The 24,598-nt window shown below is 39.9% G+C and overlaps 1 protein-coding gene across 1 annotated transcript in view; it reads right to left on the bottom strand.

The window, feature by feature from the left end:
- The window catches only part of ADAM23 (ADAM metallopeptidase domain 23), a 160,896-nt gene that overhangs the window by 111,439 nt on the left and 24,859 nt on the right, over window positions 1-24,598 (bottom strand). Inside the window, exon 3 of the mRNA XM_024124688.1 lies at window positions 7,399-7,475. Coding sequence (XP_023980456.1) covers window positions 7,399-7,475 — 77 coding nt within the window. The remainder of the gene's footprint in view (window positions 1-7,398; window positions 7,476-24,598) is intronic.

The raw sequence follows: 24,598 nt of genomic DNA, 5'->3' as shown, positions 1-24,598 counted from the left end.
GTGCCTTCCCTCACCCAGATGTGTGAGAGGAGTTCCAGCAGCGAGACTGATAGGCAGATAACAGGAGAGAAGCAGGGGGTCAGCACTGACACGTATGGCCAGCCAACGTTAGGTCAGGAGTCAAGCCAGCTCACAAGTCCGCCCCGGACTGCGCTGCAGGTGGACCTGCCTCACTCTTCTCCAGCCATACCTCCTGCTCCTATTCATTCACAAGAGGAAAATGGGGCAGGAGGCCTGTCTCTCCTCCACATGCTTCTCCTTATAAACCAAATTTTAAGTTCAAATCTCCAAATTTGCAGAGCTGGAAAAACAGTCAACAGAACAAGACTGAAATTCCCCCTCTGAATCCAGTGACTGCAAGCAGGCAGCTTGCCTTCCATCTGCTGATTGGTGGTTCAGGCTTCTTTGAGAGAAGGTGTTCACTAGTCTTCACTCATACCAGGGGTTCGATGCTTTCCTGCTCTCAAACATTTGCTCTACCACTTCCCCACGTAAAATGCACCTTTCTCCCTACCACATCTTTCCAAATCGAAGCATCTGCAGCAGACTCCAACATGCCCTGCCCACATGCCCTCAGCATAACACGCTGAAGGCAGGTGACTGGAAATACCTAAGATTTCTGGCTTTTTTCTACCTGAGAGGAGGTACGAGGGACATACTGAAAAGTTATTGCCCCCAGAAACAGCTCTCAACCAACAACAGACTGGCACTTGGTGAACAAAACTCCAGCTTCCTCACTCCTCAGTTCAATAATATTCTGGCATGTTCTAGAGGATGAATCCATGGACTCCCAGGGTTTCCTCAGTGGGAATGAGCCCCAGTTGGGCACATGGGAAATCACCCTTTTTTAGCTCCCTTCCCTTCCACTTGTCACTCCTCAGCTCCCTAAATGTATTTCCTTGCTTCAGGATCTGCTACCAGGGGAACAAAAACCAAGAGAGCATCCTTTAAGAAAAACATTAAATCTCATCTTCCCCATAAAACCTTCCAACACCAAGGCTTCCCAAGTCACTTCCTATCATGCTTACTATAATTTGTATATATTTTAATCTCTTTTCTCTGCTATGGGCTCTTGGAGAGGAGGGATTCTTTTACCCAGCTCTGAATTCCCTGGGTTGCTCAGCACAGTACCTTACACAAACTAGATGCTCAATAAATGTTTGTTGGCTGAATAAAGAATGAATTAACCATGCTAATCAGCACGAAAGCCAGGGTCATTATTTAATCTAGCTGAAACTACATCAATGTGGCTGTTTTCTTCTTTCAAAAGCATTGCATGAACTACATTTCATGAGCAAACTACTGTGTGCATATATTTCTTTAAATCAGCATTTTCTAGATATTCATCTTAAATCAAATACCCCCCAAAATCAGAACAAAGATACCATAAACTGGGTGGTTAAACAACAGAAATCTATTTCTCATACTTCTGGAGACTAGAAATCCAAGAACAAGATGCTGGCTGATTCAGTTCCTGGTGAGGACTCTCTTCCTGGCTTGCAGATGGCTGCCTTCTTGCTGTGTCCTCACATGGCAGAGAGAGAGGGAGCAAACTCTCTGGTATCTATCTTATAATAACACTAATCCTATCAGATCAAGGCTCCACCATATGACCTCATTTAACCTTAATTACTTCCTTGGAAGCTCTATCTCCAAATACAGTCACATTGCGGGTTAAGGCTTAAACATAGGAATTTTAGAGGGAATTCAGTCCACAGCATGGAGCATGCCTTTCCAATTAGCAGACATGTATAAGTACCACACATTATCTTAGTTAGTCCTTACAACAACCTATAGCTTAAGAAGGAAACTAAAGCTTAAGAAGCTAAGAATATATACATACAATGGTATATTATTCAGCTACAACATAAATGAACCTTGAAAATATTACACTACGTAAAGAAGCCAATCACAAAAGGTCACAAGTTGTATAAATCCATTCATATAAAATGTCCAGAATAAGAAAATTCATAGTAACAGAAAGTAGATGAGTGGTTACCAGAAGCTTGGGGGGAGGGGGGTGTGTGACTGCTATAGATACAAGGTTTCTTTCTGGGGCAACAAAAATGCTCTGGAGGGCTTCCCTGGTGGCGCAGGGGTTGAGAGTCCGCCTGCCGATGCAGGCGACACGGATTCGTGCCCCGGTCCGGGAAGATCCCACATGCCGCGGAGCAGACAGGCCCGTGAGCCATGGCCACTGAGCCTGCGCGTCCGGAGCCTGTGCTCCGCAACGGGAGAGGCCACAACAGTGAGAGGCCCGCGTACCGCAAAAAAAAAAAAAAAAAAATGCTCTGGAATTAGATGGTGGTAATAACTGCACAACTCTGTGAATATAATAAAAACCACTGAAGGGAACACTTTAAAGGAGTGAATTTCATGGTGTGTGAATTGTATCTCAAACTATTACTAAAAAAGAAGTTAAGAAATTTGCCCAAGGTCACACAGCTAGTAAATGACAGCCTCCAGATTCAAACCCAGGTCTGTTTGACTCCGGAACCTACGCTCTCAACCATTATGTAACTCTGATCGCAATTATTCCCAATTAACATTTGCTGAAGACACCGGCAAATTTAACTATAGGTGATACGGCATAATTCCAATCACACATATCGGAGAGACAATCTTCAGACTCCCTGAGGACTTCCAAGGATCAACAGTACACATTAAGAATTGCTGGGGACTTCCCTGGCCGTCCAGTGGTTAAGAACCTGTGCTTCCACTGCAGAGGGCACGGGTCCGATCCCTGGAGATCGCACATGCCACGGGGTACAGCCAAAAAAAAAAAAAAAAATTGTTAATCTAGTAATCCTTTTCAAACCTTGTGTAACTTGGAACAATGGTCATTCTAGAGAAAAAACAAAACAAAATTGAAAAGGGGAGTATCCTGAAAGGAGTATGACAAAAGATACCCTGAAGCCACAACTAGAACTTTTTGGGCTAAAAAAACGTAAACCGAATGGTGTGATGCCCATGCTTCCTGCCCGCCAGTGGCGTCCTACCCAAATGCCTCCCTGTGGACAACGGCCCTTCACGGTCTGGCTACATGGCTTCCTCTCTGACCTCATCTCCTCAGTCTCCCACCATCCCCTGCCCCCCGCTGCACTCCAGTCACACCAGCCTCGGTCCTTACTTGAACATTCCACATTCTCCTCAGCACTTGCTGTCTCACAGTCCCAGCTGAGTGGAACCTTCTCACCTTCCAGCCTCATGTGGTGTCTCATCTTGGATGATCAGGTCTCAGCTCAATGACCCTCCTCAGACAGACCTTCTGGCTTCTGTGACATCTAAACCACACTGGCCACTCCCAGCTGAAGTCTCTTTCCATCACGTAGCCCAGCTATATGTTTTTCAATCCACTCGTCTTTATTTAGTGGTTCGCTGTCTGTCTTTCCCTGGAACAAAGCTCCATGAGGGGAGACAGCGAACTTGTCTATTTCACTCCCAGCAGCATCAGCACCTACAGCAATTGCAGGCATAGAGCAGATGCTCACTCAATATTTGTTGGCTAAATTAAAACACGCACCTCTGCCATGAGATGCCTCAGCAAGCCAAGGCCTCACTTGTTCAATCCATGAAAGCACAGACTCAGAAAGCTCTCCTCCCAGGAACTCACATCAGGGTAATCTTCACAAGCTGGCAGTCCAGCCCTGGTGAGGTCATTAACCATTTAGATTCTGCAGATACCACTTTGATTAGTTTATGTTAACACCTTAATGCTTTCTTTCCTTCACTGAGCTCGTATACCTATCATACACCTTTTGCCCTTCCCCACCTTAACAATTTAAAATTGTTGTAAATAGTGTGGCAACGACCACCCTTTGGTGGAAATGAGATTCCTCTTTGCTCAGAAGCTCTTTCTCCATGACTGATTTTAAAAATTCTCTTGACTCTTTACGTTCATTCTAATGGAGCAGCCATTGAAAGTTAGTGAATCACAGCCATCGAAAGTTATTTAAACTAGAGACCCACCCTGGCCAACACTTGTCACACTCTTACCCAATCCCCTTGTCTCCGGAGGTCATGTGAGCATTGCACACACACGCTGCGCTCAGAAGGCTCGGAACTCTGAACAGGGGAGATACCACGTGATTATAGGTCTCATGGTCTCCCTCTCACTGCATTTACTTGTCCCTACAGAGACCTCCATTTTTTCCTGGTCCTCCTGACCTCATCTCCATTCTTACCCAAACTGGATCCTGATAGCAAACTACCCTAGTTATTCACCAGTATTCAAAGAGCTCTGTCTCCACTGCTCTTCCTCTGAGTCACCACCAGAAAACATGAACGCTGCTCCACACTACAATCTCCCTTCCTCCCCCACACAGTGCAGTGACGGAGTTACTGAGCACTCCAGGTTAAAAAAATAAAATAAAACACCATCAGATACAATGACACAAAGACCAACACATAACATATGACTTCTAATGAAGATTGCTCATAAATTCTTTAACATGACCTTGGTGAGCTTCCTCACCCATTTCTCTCCATGTTAGCCTAAACTTTCATCATTTTCCTCAAGCCCAACCCACCCTCCTTCTCCATGCCAATGGTAGAGAATGCTGTCTCCAAGAAGATAGAAATCTTCAGAGATGCGCTGAACTCCATCCCTTCTCCTGCAAATTTATCTCTACCTGCATATGCCCTAATATCTTCATTACAAGTTAGGAATGAACTGTCTCTCCTGGTTCAAAACTAAGTTGCCCTTGTGCTCTTGCTCTCACTCCCTTCTATCTTCATCCAGATCTTGCTCCATAAATTATCTCCTCTCTTCTGTATCTTCCTCTCTCACTCTTAACATCTCCATTTGTCAGCCTAACACTTGCTCTGTTATCCCTAAAAACCCCTTCCTAGACCCCAGTGTCTTCTTCTGGCTACTACTCTAGCTCTCTTTCCTTCTCACCCAAATTTACCCAATGAGCAATGCTGTCTCCAAACCATCTCCTCTCAATCACTACCAGCCCACTGTAACCTGGTTTCTGCCCCCAACTTTATGGAAACTGCTGCCTTCAGACCATCAGTGATTACTTAATAGGTAACTACAAAGGCAATCTTTGCCCTTTATCTCACTAGATCATTCTACTGCATGTGAGGCTATATATCACAACTTTCTGTTTTGAAACTCTCTATTCAATCATGCTCCTGATTCTCCTCCCACTACTCTGATCACTCATTCTCTGTCCCTTCATTGGCTCCTCTTCCTCTCCTCAACCCTTAAAAATCTTCCCAGCTTATGCTCTCCTTATTTTACCCACCCTTCCTGGATGAACATGGTCTCATTCACAACCACGTTTGTCATTAACATTCATATGGAAACTACTTTCAACTCTACTATCTCTAGCCCCCACCTCTTCCCTGAGCTTTAGACTGTTATATCCACTTACTGCCTAGACATGGCTTCATGTATGTCCCAAAGCCCCTCAAATCAATTATGTCTACTCTGATTTCACATTCTTTTCTCTTCACCATTTAACCTGTTTTTTCCCTGTGCTTCCCATTTCACCTGGATACCACCTTCCACCCAGCTATGCAATCAAGGTACCTGTTAACTTTAACTCTTCTTTCTGCCTTGTCACCCACATCAAAGCAATCCTAACGATTTTTATCAATCGAAGACTTCTTAAAAGTATTCCCTCTCCATGCCTTTTAGCACTTCCTGAGAACAGAACTTCTGTTTATCTACTTACTTCGTTTTTCACAGTCTAGGGGATAATAGCCCAGCACTGAGCATGACATACAAGATCTTGCATGAGTTGAGCTGTCCCTGGGCCTACCTCTTCTGACTCACCTCCCTCAACCTTGTAATTTACCAAGAAATTCAACAAAAGACTCATGCTCCCTTTAACATGCCACACTGCTGCATGGCCCGCCTCCTTAGCACACACTCTCTCCTCTGCCTAGAACACAATTCTCCATTTTCTCTCTCTCTCTCTCTCTCTCGCCCATCCATCCCCAACACTTCCCTTCCTCACTAGCACTTGCCCTCCAAGATTTAGCTCAAGCATCACCTTTCCTAAGATGCCTTTTCACACTCCTCCAGCCTGGAGAGCTTCCTCTCTCTAGTGCTACCATAGCATTCCATGTTTATCTCCAGCACAACCAATTTCACACTGCTCTAAAATTATATGTTTATCTATTAACCTCTCCCAAGTAGACTATAAGCTCCTTAAGTCAAGGACTGCTCATAGTAGGTGCTCAATTTGATTCCTCTGCATGTTAAATATTAGTGGTAAATAATTTTCTGATGTGTCTCCAGACCTCTAAGTACCCTGGATATCCCCATATGACCCTTTCGCAGGCACAGTGCTGACCCAGCATGGTGAAAAGGAACTCAACCAATGCTCAGCAGACTCAAAGAGGAAAACCTGCAATATCCTCAACACAGGAAATTCTGAGTTCTGCTGATTCATTCTGACTTAAAGCTGCAATTACACTTGAGTAAGGAGCACCCAAGCTGACCCTGCATCTTTTTTTCTGCAGAGCTCACAGAATTTGGCACACAAGAAATTTGATAGTTGTTCTTTATAGTCTTCTGTAATTTCTCAGATATTGACTGTGGTCACCCACATTATAGTGTCTGATAGCATTATGTGGTATTTTTCTGGCAAAAATGCAGTCTTGGTCAAAATACTGATGAGAGTTTAAAATATCGACTGGAGCTTCTTAAACTAAAGAAAACCATGCAGGAAAGCTCTTTCACCAAAGAAAGGCTCACTGCTGGCTCAATTCGAGGCTGAAGAGCCCTGCTTAAGGCAACAGCTCTTGTTCGTGCTTTGTACAAAGACATCTGTGCAATTGGTTCCAACTTGGGAAATAGCATTTAAATATCAACATAAACACATGCTCAGAGAAAAATCGGGTAAATCTTCATCAGGACCAAAATTTCTAAGAAACTGTATTAGAGCAAATTACGAAGCAAAGAACCTTCTCAACATAGGTATTTGCAAGCCATCATTTTCTTCTGTTCTTCTGTTCTTCATACAGAAGTCGTGTGAATTGCGTACTGAAAGGTAAAGTGGAATTTCTAGACTGAAGTCTAACTATACTTGAGTCAGTAATTTATCATGCTTGCTATATATTGTAAAGATTATAGTTAGCACTTAATTAACTAGCGTTACTTTAAATATTTGTTCCATTTAAAATCACAATATCTAAGTACTGTATTTGAGATTTTTAACAAATTCAATGTCAAATGCCTCTTCTTTCAGTAACAAAAAGATAGTATTATTATTAAAAGAATTAACTTCAGACTTTTATATTTTTCTTTAAGTGCTATATGACATATAATCAGCTAGAAAATATCAGTTGCTTCAACAACAGACATTATTTTGACTAAAATATTATCATGAAGTAGAGTTTTATTGCACTTACTTCTTAACAGGATCATAACTAAATACTTACTTGTTCAGTGTGAGGTCAAGAATGAATTTGGAGCCGAAGGCTTCAATCTGGAAGCTTGCCTGGGCCAGGTGGACAGCCTATGGATTCAAAAAGACAGAAAGAACCTTAGCTTACTTTCCTATCTTTAAAGCTGATTATATTGACATCAAGAATGATATTTAATAAGAAGAAAATTTTATGGACTGATTCATTTCTTTATGGATCCTTATGTAACAATTCATTTCTCTAAGAAGAGATCAGGTGCATTGTCATGGCCTTACTTGGAAGACCTAAATGTCTGTGCAGCAAGGAACTAATAAAAGTGCTTTAAAAAGGACCCATCGTGACAAAGATTAAGAGCAGATTCAACTGGACTTTCAAAGGGACCGTGATGAATTATGCAAAAGTCTGATTAATTAAAGCTTGATTTCAGCCTATTCTGTGCACAAAGCTAACCGATTCTTTCTGCACACCTAAGTGAAAACTCACGTCAGTGCTCCGCTCTTCATCAGGAATTGGAACTTTCTCTAAATGATGTATCAGCAGAATGTGCCAGTAAAATGGGATAGCACAACCTATTAACTTCAGAAAGCACTTCAAACCAGGCCCTTCGTGGATAACGAGAGTTTATATCCCCCTTTGAAAGTCACATATTTGCAAACATTGTCCTCATTGTGATTTAATCCAAATACAAAGATAATCTCATCTAAACATGAATCATATGTTCTAGGTATTAAAGATTGGTATAGCTCACAGAAGCATCTTGCATAACGTAAATTAACAAATCAATGAAGTTTTGTTAAAGTATTGTCCAAGATAAAACTCTCTTTTGTCACCCAATCAGGGAAAAAAAAAAAAAAAAGGACAAGGATACATGCAACACCTACCCCCTACACACACACAAACCTCCTTCCTCCAGACCTCTTTCCTAACGTACAGTGGGTGTCGTATGTGAAGTGCTACATGTATGGCAAGCAGACACTTTCCACTCCCCCTCCCCTCAATGCCACCCCATGCTCCTCTTGGCCTTTCTCCTCCACTTCGCATTATTGACATCCTACTCCTCCTTCAAGGGCAGCCCAACACCATTACTTTCCAGGAAGCTTCCTTCGCACGCCTGCTGGGAACGAACTCAGGACTTCAGGAGCACTGCATGTGTCCCTCCCTCCACAATGAGTATGATTGCTTCCCACCCTGGACGGTTTGCTCCACAACTCATACCACAAGGGTCTTGCGAACAGTTGTACATTAACAACCCTTCCCCCAAATACATGAACTTTCAATTAATTAACCAAATATTTATTGTCAGGACTCTTTTACCATGCCAAACCTATAAAATACTATAAATAAACCATGACTTCTACTTCTTGTCAAGCATAACTGCTGATCAGATAGTCACTCTGTAATAAATAAATAAAATTAAAAGGAAGTTAACATATTAAATTTTAAATACAGAGCAATGAGAGAGAAGGCACCTCAATCCCTAATACCACGGGACGCCATGTCTACCCCAAACAACCATGTATCAGTAGAACCGGCTCATCATCCTTGATCTGAGCTTCCTGTATTCAGACAACTCCTTGAGAGAGAAAGAAATTTCTGTCTTGTCAGGTATGGTCTCTGTCATCTGTAGCAGAACCTCTATTTATCTACTATAAATATCACAGAGTCTTTAATCTAAATTCATTCTGTGTCTTAAAGCATTAATTTTTGCATGAAAATTTTTATTTGATGAATAACTTGTACAAAGGGAAATTTTTCATCTCTGGGTCCCCAAAGTTAAAAAAAACAAAAACAACCTTACTTCCTGAAAATAAGATAGGTCCTTAGGCATATTTCCCTTAGGAATATTAATTAGTAGAGAAGAGTTCATTAATGGCACCCTGACCTAAAAGAGGTGATAAATGTACTTCTTTGAGCATCTTTATAAACAAGAATATATTGTGGTAAAAAGAGTAACTACGCATAAAACTAAAAACTACACATAAATTATGACTTAGCAAAACAAATGAAGCAAAACTTCCAAATGCATATTCCAAAGAAAAGTGTTTTGAATTCAAATTTAGGCAAATCTCTGTATGTCTGTTATTGATGTAAAGAACCTCCCAGCAAGAGGCTCATTTTACAGCAAATAAGCAATGAGACAAGTACAAACCCCAAGAAAACCCTGTTGCAAAATAACGTAGCCCAGTAGTAACTGCTTACTCCATTTTAAAGAAATTGCTCAGTCAGACAATTTGATCGTTAAATAAGTTTATACCGAGTCAATGTGACAAGCTTCAGTTTAACAGAATTCAATGAAATGGCTGGCAAATAATACTAATACTGGGATTTTCCTTTGCTTATTTTATTTACTCCTTCTACACACACGTGTTGAGTCCCACCCTGTGTAGAAAGATGACTGGGACACAGCCCCACGCTCAAGGAAGCGGCAGCCTCCAGAGAAGCAGGCAGGGCTGCCATCCTCCGTGTGTCTAAGGGGCCACAGGGACCAAGGCTTCAGTGACAAGGTGCGGTTTGAACAAAATTTTTTTTTTTTTTCGGTACGCGGGCCTCTCACTGTTGTGGCCTCTCCCGTTGCGGAGCACAGGCTCCGGACGCGCAGGCTCAGCGGCCATGGCTCACGGGCCCAGCCGCTCCGCGGCACGTGGGATCTTCCCGGACCGGGGCACGAACCCGCGTCCCCTGCATCGGCAGGCGGACTCTCAACCACTGCGCCACCAGGGAAGCCCTGAACAAAATTTTTTTAAATGAGTAAGAATCTTCCTGCCAAGAGAAGAAAAGACATTCAGGACCTGGGAGGAAACATCTGTAAAAAAATAGAGTAGAAAATGAATATGGAAAACAAACTTTAAAAAAATTTTTTAATGAATATGGCCTGTAGAAATGGCTTTTGGAGGAAACGTCAAACAATGAATCTGAAAAGGTGGGCAGGAGACTGTGGGGCTTTGTGTGACGTGATCAATGACGTGTCTGCTCACATATACACACGTTGTGGCCAAGACACAGAGCTTTCCTTTAAATGTCCCCCACTTACTCAGCGCAGTGTCTGGCATATGTCGTCATCATCATCATCATCATCATCAATACCAACACTATGATTCAAACATATTGACAGATTACTTTCCACAACAACTGAAACAATTAGTGCAATGTCATCAACGGCATTCTTGCTTCTCCACAGGAAAAAAAGAAATCTGATTTTGTTACCTTTATATCAGGAAGACCATTTTAACATTTGAATTCACTTTAATGCTGAGAGGCAGCACATTTTCCTATAAAATGATTTAAGATTTCCTTAAACATTCATCTTCCTTGCATAGTTAGCAAATGGAATTAGGATATTCATCTAAAATATCTGTATCCATTTTAAGTAATTTCAATCCAGTGATGTATGTTATTTTTCTTACATTCCGTTTCTCTTTCCTTTGCTATACATTCTGCATTTGTACACAGAGTACAGATTCTTCTCTAGACCAAAATAAATACCTGACAAATGCTACTTTTCCCTATCATTCTGGTATTTCTGCTCTGTCCTAGAAATGATTAAAGTAAGTTTTAACTTCTGGTATCTCTATGTTATTCCATATCAACTGATCCGTTTTTCTTTAACAAAATACCACGCATATAGTTTTGATCATTGTCAATTTTAAATACGTTTTCAAATCAGGGGAAATGAGTCCTCATCATTATTGTTTTACAAATTACATTTTTTGATATTATTTGTTTTTATTTCATATTAACCCACTTCTTCCAAATGACAGAAAAATTAGAAGAATGGCTGGGATGGATAGAAAGTTTTTGTAATATACAGCCATATCACTTATGGTTTATTAAATATTTTAGAGTTGACTAACTGACCAGCACCACTGAAACCCACTGAAAACACAAAGACTACCTCAAAGAGTATTGCTCTTCTTTTACAAAGAAGGACCTGCACAGCGAGATTTAGGAATGTGTTCAATGATACAAAATCACGGGAATACTTCAGAGAAGAGTTCATGAACCACACGTAAGGTCATAATGGGCTATTTTCTCCATTGGGATATCTGCTAAACAGACTTAAAGATTAACACATGTTTTTACAAGACCTGTCACTGTAATAGCACTGTGGAAGAATGCAGGGTTTTAAAGTCAAAGAGCGTCATTTCACGACAAGAATAAGCACAACCCTGGACTCAGAATTACCACCCTGAAAGACTGAGAACAGCTGTTGCCTAAGCACTTTGAGGTTTTTCTTTTGACTCAGGATCTGGCACAGGGAAATTACAGGAGCTCTATAAACGGAAACAACTAAACTCAATTACATACACAAACCTCCTTCACTGAAGAACAATTTATACATCCTAACAGTGTGCTTTTGTTTTTCTGTTTTTTTACCTCATGGTATCATATTAAATAACTTTAGAAGACTTTTCGGTTCCTCACCTAAGATTGGCCTTGCATCTTATCCAACAATGTTATGCTACTAAGCAATCATAAATGCTCGGCTTTGGGTAAGGTACATTATATAAGCTGAAAGACACAGTTATGTTTTCTTGGGAGTTATAGTCTAGAATAGTTAACATTAATATGGACATGAAAACAAGTGAAAAAGATGACTATCTACTTATGGAAATAAAAAGCAGGTATTTCCAGGATATATATGTTTTCATGCAAAAATGAATACATAAGAAGTATTCATTTAGTATTCTTTACTACTTGTAAGGAGTTGTAAATTCTACAGAGTGTGTGCATAACTGAATATGGGAAATGAACAGTTTACACTTTCTCAGAATTCAGAAAATATTACAAGACTGAATTTCATATTTCAGTAGAAAATGAGCAACTTGAATTGAGATGTCTACACTATCAATCACAACATCCACTGAGCATGTATTTTACTTTACTATGCTCTACAAGGTACATGGTTTGGGTAACAGAGGAAAATTCAGAAGAAGTTTCCCTGCTCTTAAGATATATTCAGTTTATTTAGGGAGACACTCATTTAAGTAACAAAGGAAACATATCCAGAGTGGCATAGCAGTAAGACAAGAAAACGCTTTACAAACAGAGAGCAGAAGACCTGGAAGGTGTCAAGCAAGCCTGAGCAGACACCAGGAGGATGATATAAGCTCTGCTTCCTAAAGAGGAGAGCTGTGGGCTTCTAGGTAAATTTTTTCTTTTTTTTTTTTTTTTTTTTTTTTTTGGCTGCATTGGGTCTTTGTTGCTGTGTGCAGGCTTTCTCTAGTTGCAGCTAGCGGGGGCTACTCTTTGTTGCAGTGCGCAGGCTTCTCATTGCGGGGGCTACTCTTCATTGAGGAGCACAGGCTCTAGGCGCATGGGCTTCAATAGTTGTGGCACATGGGCTAAGTAGTTGTGGCTCATAGGCTCGGCAGCTGTGGCGCACCGTCTTAGTTGTTCCGCGGCATGTGGGATCTTCCCGGACCAGGGATCTAACCCGTGTCCCCTGCACTGGCAGGTGGATTCTTAACCACTGCACCACCAGGGAAGTCCCTTTTTTTTTTGGGCCATCACTTTGGGAAATAAGGTTCCCTAATATATTTATCACAGAAAGATATGCAAAATATTAATATGTCCATCAAGTAATTATTATATTCATCACATTATAAAGTACATCTTAATGCAGAAAAAATTTTCTTTCTTCTTATTTTTGTCAGAAAAATCAGAGAATTTTCCCCACTGAACCAAATTTGGCCCACATAATTAGCAGAAAATCACAGAACTATGGAGTCACAGATGTTAAAATTTCAAGGTGCCATTCTGCCATGGCGGATGCATTTTAATCTTTCTACATCATCAGAGTTAATTGGAGGAAATGCAGAATAATATTGGCTCACAGACAGGGAGCTGGAAGCGGGTTGCCCCTGGGCAGAATATATTTCTAAATTTTGCCTGAATTTTGCACATGAAGAAGCTGAGACCAAAGAGGGGAAATGATCAGGACAGTCTCATGGCTGGTGAGTAGAAGAATGAGCTGGAGCCCAGGGCAAGGTCTCCTGGTTTAGTATTCTTTCCAGCATTGCCTCCTTAGAAAGTGCACAATGACAGTGAGGGTCCTCTATATAAGAATTCAGGAGGGTGTATTGTACACTTTAAAAGATTTTCATTAAAATGATGAAATACACAATGTTTTTACTTAAAGAAAGAAAAATATGTCCATATATATGGGAAGTCCCTTTTCTTGTTTTTATTTTCCTCATTGCTATGATAATATTGTTTATTCTATGTTCATTAAAATATCAAACATATATGGTGTGTGTGTCTGTGTGTGCACACGTGCATAAACTATAACATTTTCAGGAAATTTTTTTCCCTCCCTTTATCTTTTTGCTCATGGTTTTTTCCCCTACTCTCAATGATTTTTCAATAGATCTAGATCCTTCAAGAGTTTCCACCCTTTTTTCTTCAAATACAGTGGGAAAAGTTCATACAATTTCAAAGACCTTCTTCTATTGAGTTCCAGGACATTTTATGGTATTTCAGAGAAGACAGCTTTGGAAATTCCCCAACTAAGAAGGAAGGAAGAGAACCAGCTAATCAGATACTAGAAGCATGCTTTGTTGTAACAGGTTGAGTTGCTGAAGAAAGAATGGGTTGAGTTCCTTCACCAGGGAGTCTTGCATACATCTGGGTTGCATAGTATGTTTTTCTCTTCATAGAAAAACAGGAGACACAGAATCCGGTGACCCAAATGATTAAACTGCAATAAGAAATAAACTGCCAAGTTTAAATTGAAACCAGTTTGAGGAAAATACATCACTTTCTTAAGAATAGATATATGTATATGCATAACTGAATCACTTTGTTGTACACCTGAAGCTAACACAACATTGTAAATCAACTATACACCAATATTAAAAAAAAAAAAAGAAGAAGTGAGAAAGGAGAAAAATGTAAATGAAAATGTCAAGCAATGTCACTATCAACAGATTTTCTCATAAGTCTTATAAAATCACAACTTGAGAACTGAACTGATCTAATATTCTATTGAATAAAGCCGTGTAACTGAGATTTATAAGCAAAAATAAATAAATAAATATATAAATGAGAAAATACGTTGCTTTCTTTGCTCATACAGGCTTTTCTGTACATGACCAATCTGGGTCGATCCCACAGCTAGAGAAACATAAAAGTCCAGCATGTGGATCTTTTTTCTGTGTAATGCAAAAACTCAAATATGGGAATATGTTTTAGGAGTCTTAAAGAGCAAAGAAATATCAATAAGACATTTTAAATTATAATCTAGTTCTAATCCCTTATTCTAAGTTTGCACATTGGTGATCACCAATGTGATCAAGACTCATATATAATAAAAAAATAATGCCCTATATTCTTGTGTTTTATCTCAATTATCTAGAATAACATAAAGCTAGTAGGGCAGACTTTTTTATTATCCTCTTATAGAAGAAAAACATTTTTAAAAGGCACAGAGGGGTTAAATGATATTTTTATCCAAGGCCACACATCAAAGAAAGAAAGATGAGGTTCAGTGAGAAAAAGTGCCAAGTTCATGCCAGAAGTCCTTAAACCTCCAAACCTCAATGTTTCCTGGTCATTAAAATATATATAATTATAGCTTACCAACAGGATGTATGTGATGATTAAATTACATAACAACGTAACAAAAAGTTCCTAGAAAAGGTTGGCCACATAGAAAGAGCTCAATAATTTAGAAAGGAGGGGGTAAAGTAAAAGGAGGAAGAGAAAAACAGAAGAAGAAAACTATATTAATGTTTTGGAAAGGTTATCAGTCAAGCTCTACCTTAAAAACTCCCTCCCAATATAGCTGGGCACCTCCTAGAAAATCCAATGTGCATTTAGACTCTGCAAAATTTGCAAATTTTATATTTGCATTGCTAAATACCATTAGGTATTATGCTTTGACCTTGTTCAAGTTGTCGTGTCTTTAAAATAATATGAATCATTTTCCTGAGAAGTGGAACAGCTGCAAATGTTACATGAAGGCAATTTTGCAAATTAATTTGTTCAATGTTCTTCCCAAGATGCATTTAAATAGGTAGCTCGTGGGAGAGAATATCATCAAGTTTACTTCTAGCATGTTCCATTTCACAGGATTAACAAACTTGCATTGGTTTGGTTAACCCATTAACAAACTTGCACTGAATCCCTACCTTGGGTGAGATACTGTGGCAGATATACAGATATAGAAGAATTAGTATTTAGATCAAAAAGTTTATAATCTGGTTAGGGAAATGAAATGAAAAACCAAAGAGAAATACAATACTTCAATTAAATGATAACAGTAAATATTATTTGTAAAGATGTCACATATTATTTACCCATGATTGACTACTCAATTTAATATGAACGAGTGTACGGTATGGGTAGCAAGTACATTTAAATATGAGGAATGAGAATGCTGAGGGCTAGAGAGAGCTAAGAAAAGCTTGCTGGAGAGGTCTTTCTCAGCATTTAAAGATAGAATTCAGATAGCTCTAGGACTGAATTAATAGGATGAAATTTCAAAGTGTTTTCAAGTGTTTGCTAACAAATAGAGACTTAAGAAACATGCCTTTAAAGTAAAAGACAGGAAGTCTTCCACTCTGGAGGGTTAAACTATAGTTTGGATTGTAGAATTTAATTGTGAGAATTAACACATGGTAATTTATTACAAAATAAGCATTGCACGAGGTCAGTAAGTTATGTGAACACATACAAGTCCAACAAATACTAAGGTATTTTGTTAATTAATCTATCCTTTAACCTGAAACTAGGAAGCTGAAGTCCTAGCCTAGATGGGTATTACAGAAACAACACCAAAACATCAGCAAAGCAGAGTCTTCTCACAGGTCACAGCAGATCAGCATCTCCCAGTGACGGAAGCAGGTCACTGTATGACCTTGTTCTCTGGGCCAGCCTAGCCAAGAAAGATAGAACGTCTGCTCTGAAAGAAATCAAGCCAACATTCAATTATCCAATCTGATAATACAGAAAAAAGGATAGCAGGTTGAATTCTGATTTCTGACCAAATCTTTTACGAGAGCACTTTTCTAAATAAACCAGTTTTAAAGAGAATCCAATTTCATCTTCCTCCCTTTTCTTACCTACCCCTCAGTTTGAAGTGCTCTCAAAGTCTGATACAGACAAAAGATAGACACTGAAGAGAAAGAGAGAAAATAGGCATTGATAATCCAAACAGATAGTCCAGTGAATAAATCATGATTTCTCTCTACTGAAAATGTATTTGTAAAATTCCTCATGACCAGCCAAAGAAGAGAAGCTGCATCTAATATTATTGAGTGTGGGGGAGGGAGTCACACTAAAATCTTCCTTAGTGATCACTCAGTAACCCAGAAGAACTTTGTAACAATACACTTTCACTGATAAACCATCTTTGGACATTTATACAAACTGTCTTCTGTATATTCACCCTCGGTGATTAACATTGGCTGGATATTAAACTGACAATTCCAACTCAAGAGAGAGATGAAATCAAGCCTTCAGAGCTCTTGCTATTTGAAAATGAGTAAATCATTACAAGTATCACTAGAGCTATATTATTTGGCTTTCATATATTTTCCAAAAGATGAGTAAAAATACAACTCTGACAACAGTTACCATGGAAGCGGTTTCTTTCTGCTGTCTTTCCTGAATAGTAACATTTAATGTGATGCATTAATCTAGTAGCTGAGGTGTGATTCACCTTGTTCTTTTTCCTCATCAGTTTCTATATCACCAAACTGTGCATCTCCAAGGAGTGCGTCTCTCACTGCTGACACTTTCATCATAAGCAAGAACAAATTCTGTCTTTCTAGCCAGAATTATTGAACACCCACTAAATAATTTAAATAAAAGAACAGAAGTAAGGTATAAGGTTTGGAAAACAAAAAACATCAAGCTCCATGCTTAATGGCTTTGACTCATTACCCGACAGGTTTTTTAAATTTGCTTATATAACTTTAATACTTTCCTGAAAGGAAAAAGCCTTTGAGAGGCAGCTCTCCATGATGAGCCCTACTTTCTGGTCTGCCCACTCTGGTCCTTGGAATGCTACGTACAACAGCCCAGTGGACTCAAGTCAACTCAAATATCTATCTAGAGCAAAAGAAGGTTCTTTCGCTTGGATCTTTATGATGACCACATACAGATTAGTTAAGAATGAATGAGTCTGAAATACAAAATGAGAACTATGATACAGTAATTACACAGTTCACTTAAGCATTGTTACATACAGCAAACCATAAATGACACAGAGTAAATTCAAATATTAATTTCCAGATCTCCCTCATTAAAAAACAACTGGAAATGTATAACCAAGGGAGGTTAAGCAGACCTGTCCAGGCCAGATCTCTCTTCTCTTGAGTTACCTTGATTCTACTGATCTTCACTGGTAGATCTAACACTGTTCTTGCCCAGAACTGATTTGTATTGGGATCTCTAGACCAGCTCTGTTATTTCTATTTGAAGAAATGTTTCAGGCTCTGCTTATGAATTCATGGTAAATACATAGCTGTTTGACAACAGTATTCCTAAGAGGTCTCTGCTTCCCTTAGCTACCCTCTGCAAGATGTGGGTCACAAGTTCTGTGTCACTGGAGTGGAAACTCCTTTTGTCCACAGGAACCCAGCTCTGTCTACATCTATGGATTAGAAAGAGTTCTGTGTTTTCTGGTTCTCAGCTGTGTCTGGCTCTGTCCTTTGCTCTGATCTTAGTTATGACCATGGATCGGTTGCATTCTGCCCTTTTGGATGGAAAGAGTAACTTTCAAACTGGGGGCCATGCCAAAAATGGATTTTCCCATTTTTCAAACATGCAGGTGCCATTAGGCTTCCTAAGTCACACCATTAAAGTGTGTTCCCGGATATAGAGGCTCACAACTGTCATGTAACACAATTTTACTCAAAACAAATACCATGTGCACTACACATACCTTACTCAAAGTTAGATGTGGAAAAGCTAATATTGATGTGATCTCATTTTTTCTAACATGTTAGAAAAATGTTAGAAAAATTCTTCCATAGAATTCTTCAAAATGCCCACTGCACAGCCTGTAGTCACACAATTTTTAAAACTAGCATTTAGAATACTGACTGCTATGCAGAATATCCTGACTATTTTAGTAAGCAAACGATAGATATCACTATGTCTACAGAATGTTTTAGGTTCATTAAAGCTCATTTTTATTTCCACATGAGAACCTATAATAAGATGGAACCTTGAAGACATACAAAAATAAAAATAGTACTTCAAAATACATCTACTTCCTCAGATTATATGCGACCTCATTGGCTTCTACATCACATATGAAATCATTTACTCATTCAACAAATAATTATCGTGTCTACCATGTTTCAAGCTGAAGCTTTGGTTTTCTGGAGTTTGCGTTTTAGTATGTATTGAGGGGCAGTGGGGAGAAATAGAATCAACAAATAAATTTAAAGCAAGTTGGATGGTGATAAATGCTATAGGTAAAAGGAATAAAGTAAGTAAGAGGCAAAGGGAGTGTATAGTATAAAGGGGTGATAAAATTAAATAGAATGGACAGAGAAGAACTCTTTGAAAAGGTGACATTTGAGCAAAGATTGGGAGGTGAAGGAACAAGCCACATGGATATCTGGGGAAAGAGAATTCCTGGCAGAAGGAACAGTGGTTGCAAAAGTTCTGAGGCAGGAGCATACTTGGTATGTTAAAGAATTGCAAGAAGGCCAGTTTGGGTCAAGTGGAGTGAGTCAAGGGGAGTGTCATAGGCACTGAAGTTAGGGAAGCAACAGGGGGTCAAATGTATAGGACCTTGTAGGCCACTGTAAGAACTCTGCCTTTTACTCTTCATGAAATAGGAAGTCACTGAGGTTTTTGAGCTGAAGAGTGACATATCTGCCTTCCATTTTTCAAAGTTCACTCAGGCTGTTGCGTTGACAATAGACTAAAGATGAGGGACCAAGGGAGAAAGCAGAAAGTCCAGTTAAGAGGCTGTTGCAATAATCCAGGCAGGAGTTGATGGTGGGTTGGACTTCGGTAGTAACGGTGGAATTGATGAGAAGTGGTCAGATTCTGGGTAGACAGTGAAAGCAGAGTCAACAGAGTTGCTTACAAATCAGATATTGGTTATGAATGAAATAAGGGGACCAAGGAAATGGCCAGAATTTTTAGCCTAAATAACCAGAAGGAGCGAGTAATATATTGAGATGGGGAACACTGCAGAAGGACAAAGTGGCAGTGGGAAACCAGAACTTCTGTTTAAAGCTATTAAGTTTGATATGCACATTATATATCCAAGTAGATATGTGGATTTAGAAGTTAGATATAAGCATATAGATATATCTTTTCATTAGCATTTACTGAGTGACAATTAAATAAATGATTGTGCATATGAATGAATGAACAAATGAATGAATGCTGGGATACAAAAAAATTCCAGTAAAAGAACTAACGAGGAAAGTGTCATTCAGCAGATAACTTATTGTCTGAAATAACTTGGGCTTAAATGAGAAAGCTAAGATAACTGGGGAGAAAGCGGGCGGGAGAGAAGGGGACTACAGACGTCAGTACAAAGCAACCCACTCACTGGGTTTTACAATAACATTTTCTACTAAAACAATATCACTTTGCAACCCAAGAGGTATAATATGCACTACAAATTTCTCCAAAAGAATTCAAGTCCAGGGGGAGCCTTCAAGATGACGGAGGAGTAAAACGTGGAGATCACCTTCCTCCCCACAAATACATCAGAAATACATCTACATGTGGAACAACTCCTACAGAACACCTACTGAACTCTGGCAGAAGACCTCAGACTTCCTAAAAGGCAAGAAACTCCCCCACGTACCTGGGTAGGACAAAAGAAAAAAGAAAAAACAGAGACAAAAGAATAGGGACGGGACCTGCACCAGTGGGAGGGAGCTGTGAAGGAGGAAAAGTTTCTACACACTAGGAAGGCCCTTCGCGGGTGGAGACTGCGGGTGGCGGAGGGGGGAACTTCGGGGCCACAGAGGAGAGCGCAGCAACAGAGGTGCAGAGGGCAAAGCGGAGAGATTCCCGCACAGAGGATCAGTGCCGACCGGCACTCACCAGCGCGAGAGGCTTGTCTGCTCACCCGCCGGGGCAGGCGGGGGCTGGGAGCTGAGGCTCGGGCTTCGGTCGGATCCCAGGGAGAGGACTGGGGTTGGCTGTGTGAACACAGCCTGAAGGGGCTAGTGTTCCACAGCTAGCCAGGAAGGAGTCCAGGAAAAAGTTTGGAACTGCCTAAGAGTCAAGAGACCATTTTCTTGGGGTGCGCGAGGAGAGGGGATTCAGAGCACCATCTAAATGAGCTCCAGAGACAGTCATGAGCCGCGGCTATCAGCGTGGACCCCAGAGACGGGCATGAGACACTAAGGCTGCTGCTGCAGCCACCAAGAAGCCTGTGTACAAGCACAGGTCACTATCCACACCTCCCCCTCCCGGGAGCCTGTGCAGCCCACACTGCCAGAGTCCCATGATCCAGGGACAACTTCCCTGGGAGAACCCATGGCACACCTCAGGCTGTTGCAATGACATGTTGTCCTCTGCCACCGCAGGCTCGCCATGCATTCCATACCCCTCCCTACCCCCCTGCCTGAGTGAGCCAGAGCCCCCTAATCAGCTTCTCCTTTAACCCCGTCCTGTCTGGGCAGGGAACAGACACCCTCAGTTGACCTACACGCAGAAGCAGGGCCAAATCCAAAGCTGAACCCCAGAAGCTGTGCGAACAAAGAAGAGAAAGGGAAATCTCTCCCAGCAGCATGAGGAGCAGCGGATTAAATCTCCACAATCAACTTGATGTACCTGCATCTGTGGAATACCTGAATAGACAACGAATCGTCCCAAAATTGAGGCGGTGGACTTTGGGATCAACTGTAGAGTTGGGATTTGCTTTCTGCATCTAATTTGTTTCTGGTTTTATGTTTATCTTAGTTTAGTATTTAGAGCTTATTATCATTGGTAGATTTGTTTATTGATTTGGTTGCTCTCCCCCTTTTTTAATTTTTCATATACATATTTTTATCATTTTTCTTCCTTTTGCTCGTTTTGTGAGTGTGTATGTGTATGCTTCTTTGTATGATTTTGTCTGTATAGCTTTCTTTTGCTATTTGTCCTAGGGTTCTGACTGTCTGTTTTTGGTTTTTGGTTTTTGGGTTTTGGGTTTTTTAAGTATAGTTTTTAGTGCTTGTTATTATTGGAGGATTTATTTTTTGGTTTGGTTGCTCTCTTGTTTCTTTCTCTTTTTTATTACTTTTTATTTTTTTATTTTTAATACTTTTTTTCTATTTTAATAACTTTATTTTATATTCTTTCTTTTTTTTCTCACTTTTCTTCTGAGCCATGTGGCTGACAGGGTCTTGGCGCTCTGGCCAGTGTCAGGCTTGAGCCTCTGAGGTGGGACAGCCAAGTTCAGGACACTGGTCCACCAGACACCTCCCGGCCCCATGTAACATCAAATGGTGAAAGCTCTCCCAGAGATGTCCATCTCCATGCTAAGACCCAGCTCCACTCAATGACCAGCAAGCTACAGTGCTGGACACCCTATGGCAAACAACTAACAAGACAGGAACACAAACCCACCCATTAGCAGAGAGGCTGCCTAAAATCATAAGTTCACAGACACCCAAAAACACACCACTGGTCATGGTTCTGCCCACCAGAAAGACAAGATCCAGCCTCATCCACCAGAACACAGGCACCAGTCCCCTCCATCAGGAAGCCTACACAACCCACTGAACCAACCTTACCCACTGGGAGCAGACACCAAAAACACCAGGAACTACGAACTTGCAGCTTGTGAAATGGAGACCCCAAAACACGGTAAGTTAGGCAAAATGAGAAGAGAGAAATACACAGCAGATGAAGGAGCAAGGTAAAAACCCACCAGACCAAACAAATGAAGAGGAAATGGTCAGTCAACCTGAAAAACAATTCAGAGTAATGATAGTAAAGATGATCCAAAATCTTGGAAATAGAATGGAGAAAATACAAGAAACGTTTAACAAGGACGTAGAAGAACTAAAGAGCAACGAACAATGATGAACAGCACAGTAAATGAAATTAAAAATTCTCTAGAAGGAATCAATAGCAGAATAACTGAGGCAGAAGAACGGATAAGTGACCTGGAAGATAAAATAGTGGAAATAACTACCACAGAGAAGAATAAAGAAAAAAGAATGAAAAGAATGGAGGACAATCTCAGAGACCTCTGGGACAATATTAAACGCACCAACATTCGAATTATAGGGGTCCCAGGAGAAGAAGAGTAAAAAAAGGGACTGAGAAAATGTTTGAAGAGATTATAGTGGAAAGCTTCCTTCATATGGGTAAGGAAATATTCAATCAAGTTCAGGAAGAGCAGACAGTCCCACACAGGATAAGTCCAAGGAGAAACACGCCAAGACACATATTAATCAAACTATCAAAAATTAAATACAAAGAAAAAATATTAAAAGCAGCAAGGGAAAAGCAACAATTAACATACAAGGGAATCCCCATAAGGTTAACAGCTGATTTTTCAGCAGAAACTCTGCAGGCCAGAAGGGAGTGGCAGGACATATTTAAAGTGATGAAAGGGAAAAACCTACAACCAAGATTAATCTAGCCAGCAAGGATCTCATTCAGATTCGATGGAGAAATTAAAACATTTACAGGTAAGCAAAAGCTAAGAGAATTCAGCACGTCCAAACAAGCTCTACAACGAATGCTAAAAGAACTTCTCTAGGCAGGAAGCACAAGAGAAGGAAAAGACTTACAATAACACACTCAAAACAATTAAGAAAATGGTAATAGGAACATACATATTGATAACTACCTTAAATGTAAATGGATTAAATGCTCCCACCAAAAGACACAGACTGGCTGAATGGATACAAAAACAAGACCCAGACATATGCTGTCTATAAGAGACCCACTTCAGACCTAGGGACACATACAGACTGAAAGTGAGGGGATGGAAAAAGATATTCCACGCAAATGGAAATCAAAAGAAAGCTGGAGTAGCAATTCTCATATCAGACAAAATAGACTTTAAAATAAAGACTATTATAAGCGACAAAGAGGACACTACATAATGATCAAGGGATCAATCCAAGAAGAAGATATAACAATTGTAAATATTTATGCACCCAACATAGGAGCACCTCAATACATAAAGCAAATGCTAACAGTCATAAAAGGGGAAATCAACAGTAATAAAATGATAGTAGGGGACTTTAACACCCACTTTCACCAATGGACATATCATCCAAAATGGAAATAAATGGAAACACAAGTTTAAACGATACATTGAACAAGATGGACTTAATTGATATTTACAGGACATTCCATCTGAAAACAGAAGATTACACTTTCTTCTCAAGTGCTCATGGAACATTCTCCAGGATAGATCATATCTTGGGGTCACAAAGCAAGCCTTGGTAAATTTAAGAAACTTGAAATCATATCAAGTATCTTTTCTGACCACAATGCTATAAGACTGTTGAGAAGATAAACAAAATTGATAAACCATTAGCTACACTCATCAAGAAAATAAGGGAGAAGACTCACATCAATAGAATTAGAAATGAAAAAGGAGAATTAACAGCTTACACTGCAGATATACAAAGGATCATGAGAGATTACTACAAGCAACTATATGCCACGTCGGCCCAAAACCTATGGAATGCAGCAAAAACAATTCTAAGAGGGAAGTTTATAGCAATACAGTCCTACCTCAAGAAACAAGAAACATCTCAAATAAACAACCTAACCTTACACCTAAAGCAATTAGAGAAAGAAGAACAAAAAACCCCCAAAGTTAGTAGAAGGAGGGATATCATAAAGATCAGATCAGAAATAAATGAAAAAGAAATGAAGGAAACAATAGCAAAGATCAATAAAACTAAAAACTCGTTCGTTGAGAAGATAAACAAAATTGATAAACCATTAGCTACACTCATCAAGAAAATAAGGGAGAAGACTCACATCAATAGAATTAGAAATGAAAAAGGAGAATTAACAGCTTACACTGCAGATATACAAAGGATCATGAGAGATTACTACAAGCAACTATATGCCAATAAAATGGACAACCTGGAAGAAATGGACAAATTCTTAGAAAAGCACAACCTTCTGAGACTGAACCAGGAAGAAATAGAAAATATAAACAGACCAATTACAAGCACTGAAATTGAGACTGTGATTAAAAATCTTCCAACAAACAAAAGTCCAGGACCAGATGGCTTCACAGGCGAATTCTATCAAACATTTAGAGAAG

The sequence above is a fragment of the Physeter macrocephalus genome, chromosome 2 (assembly GCF_002837175.3).
Source record: "Physeter macrocephalus isolate SW-GA chromosome 2, ASM283717v5, whole genome shotgun sequence".
NCBI classification, from domain to species: Eukaryota; Metazoa; Chordata; class Mammalia; order Artiodactyla; family Physeteridae; genus Physeter; species Physeter macrocephalus.
The sequence above is the reverse complement of the archived record's forward strand: the minus strand, read 5'-3'. Positions and strand labels throughout refer to the sequence as shown.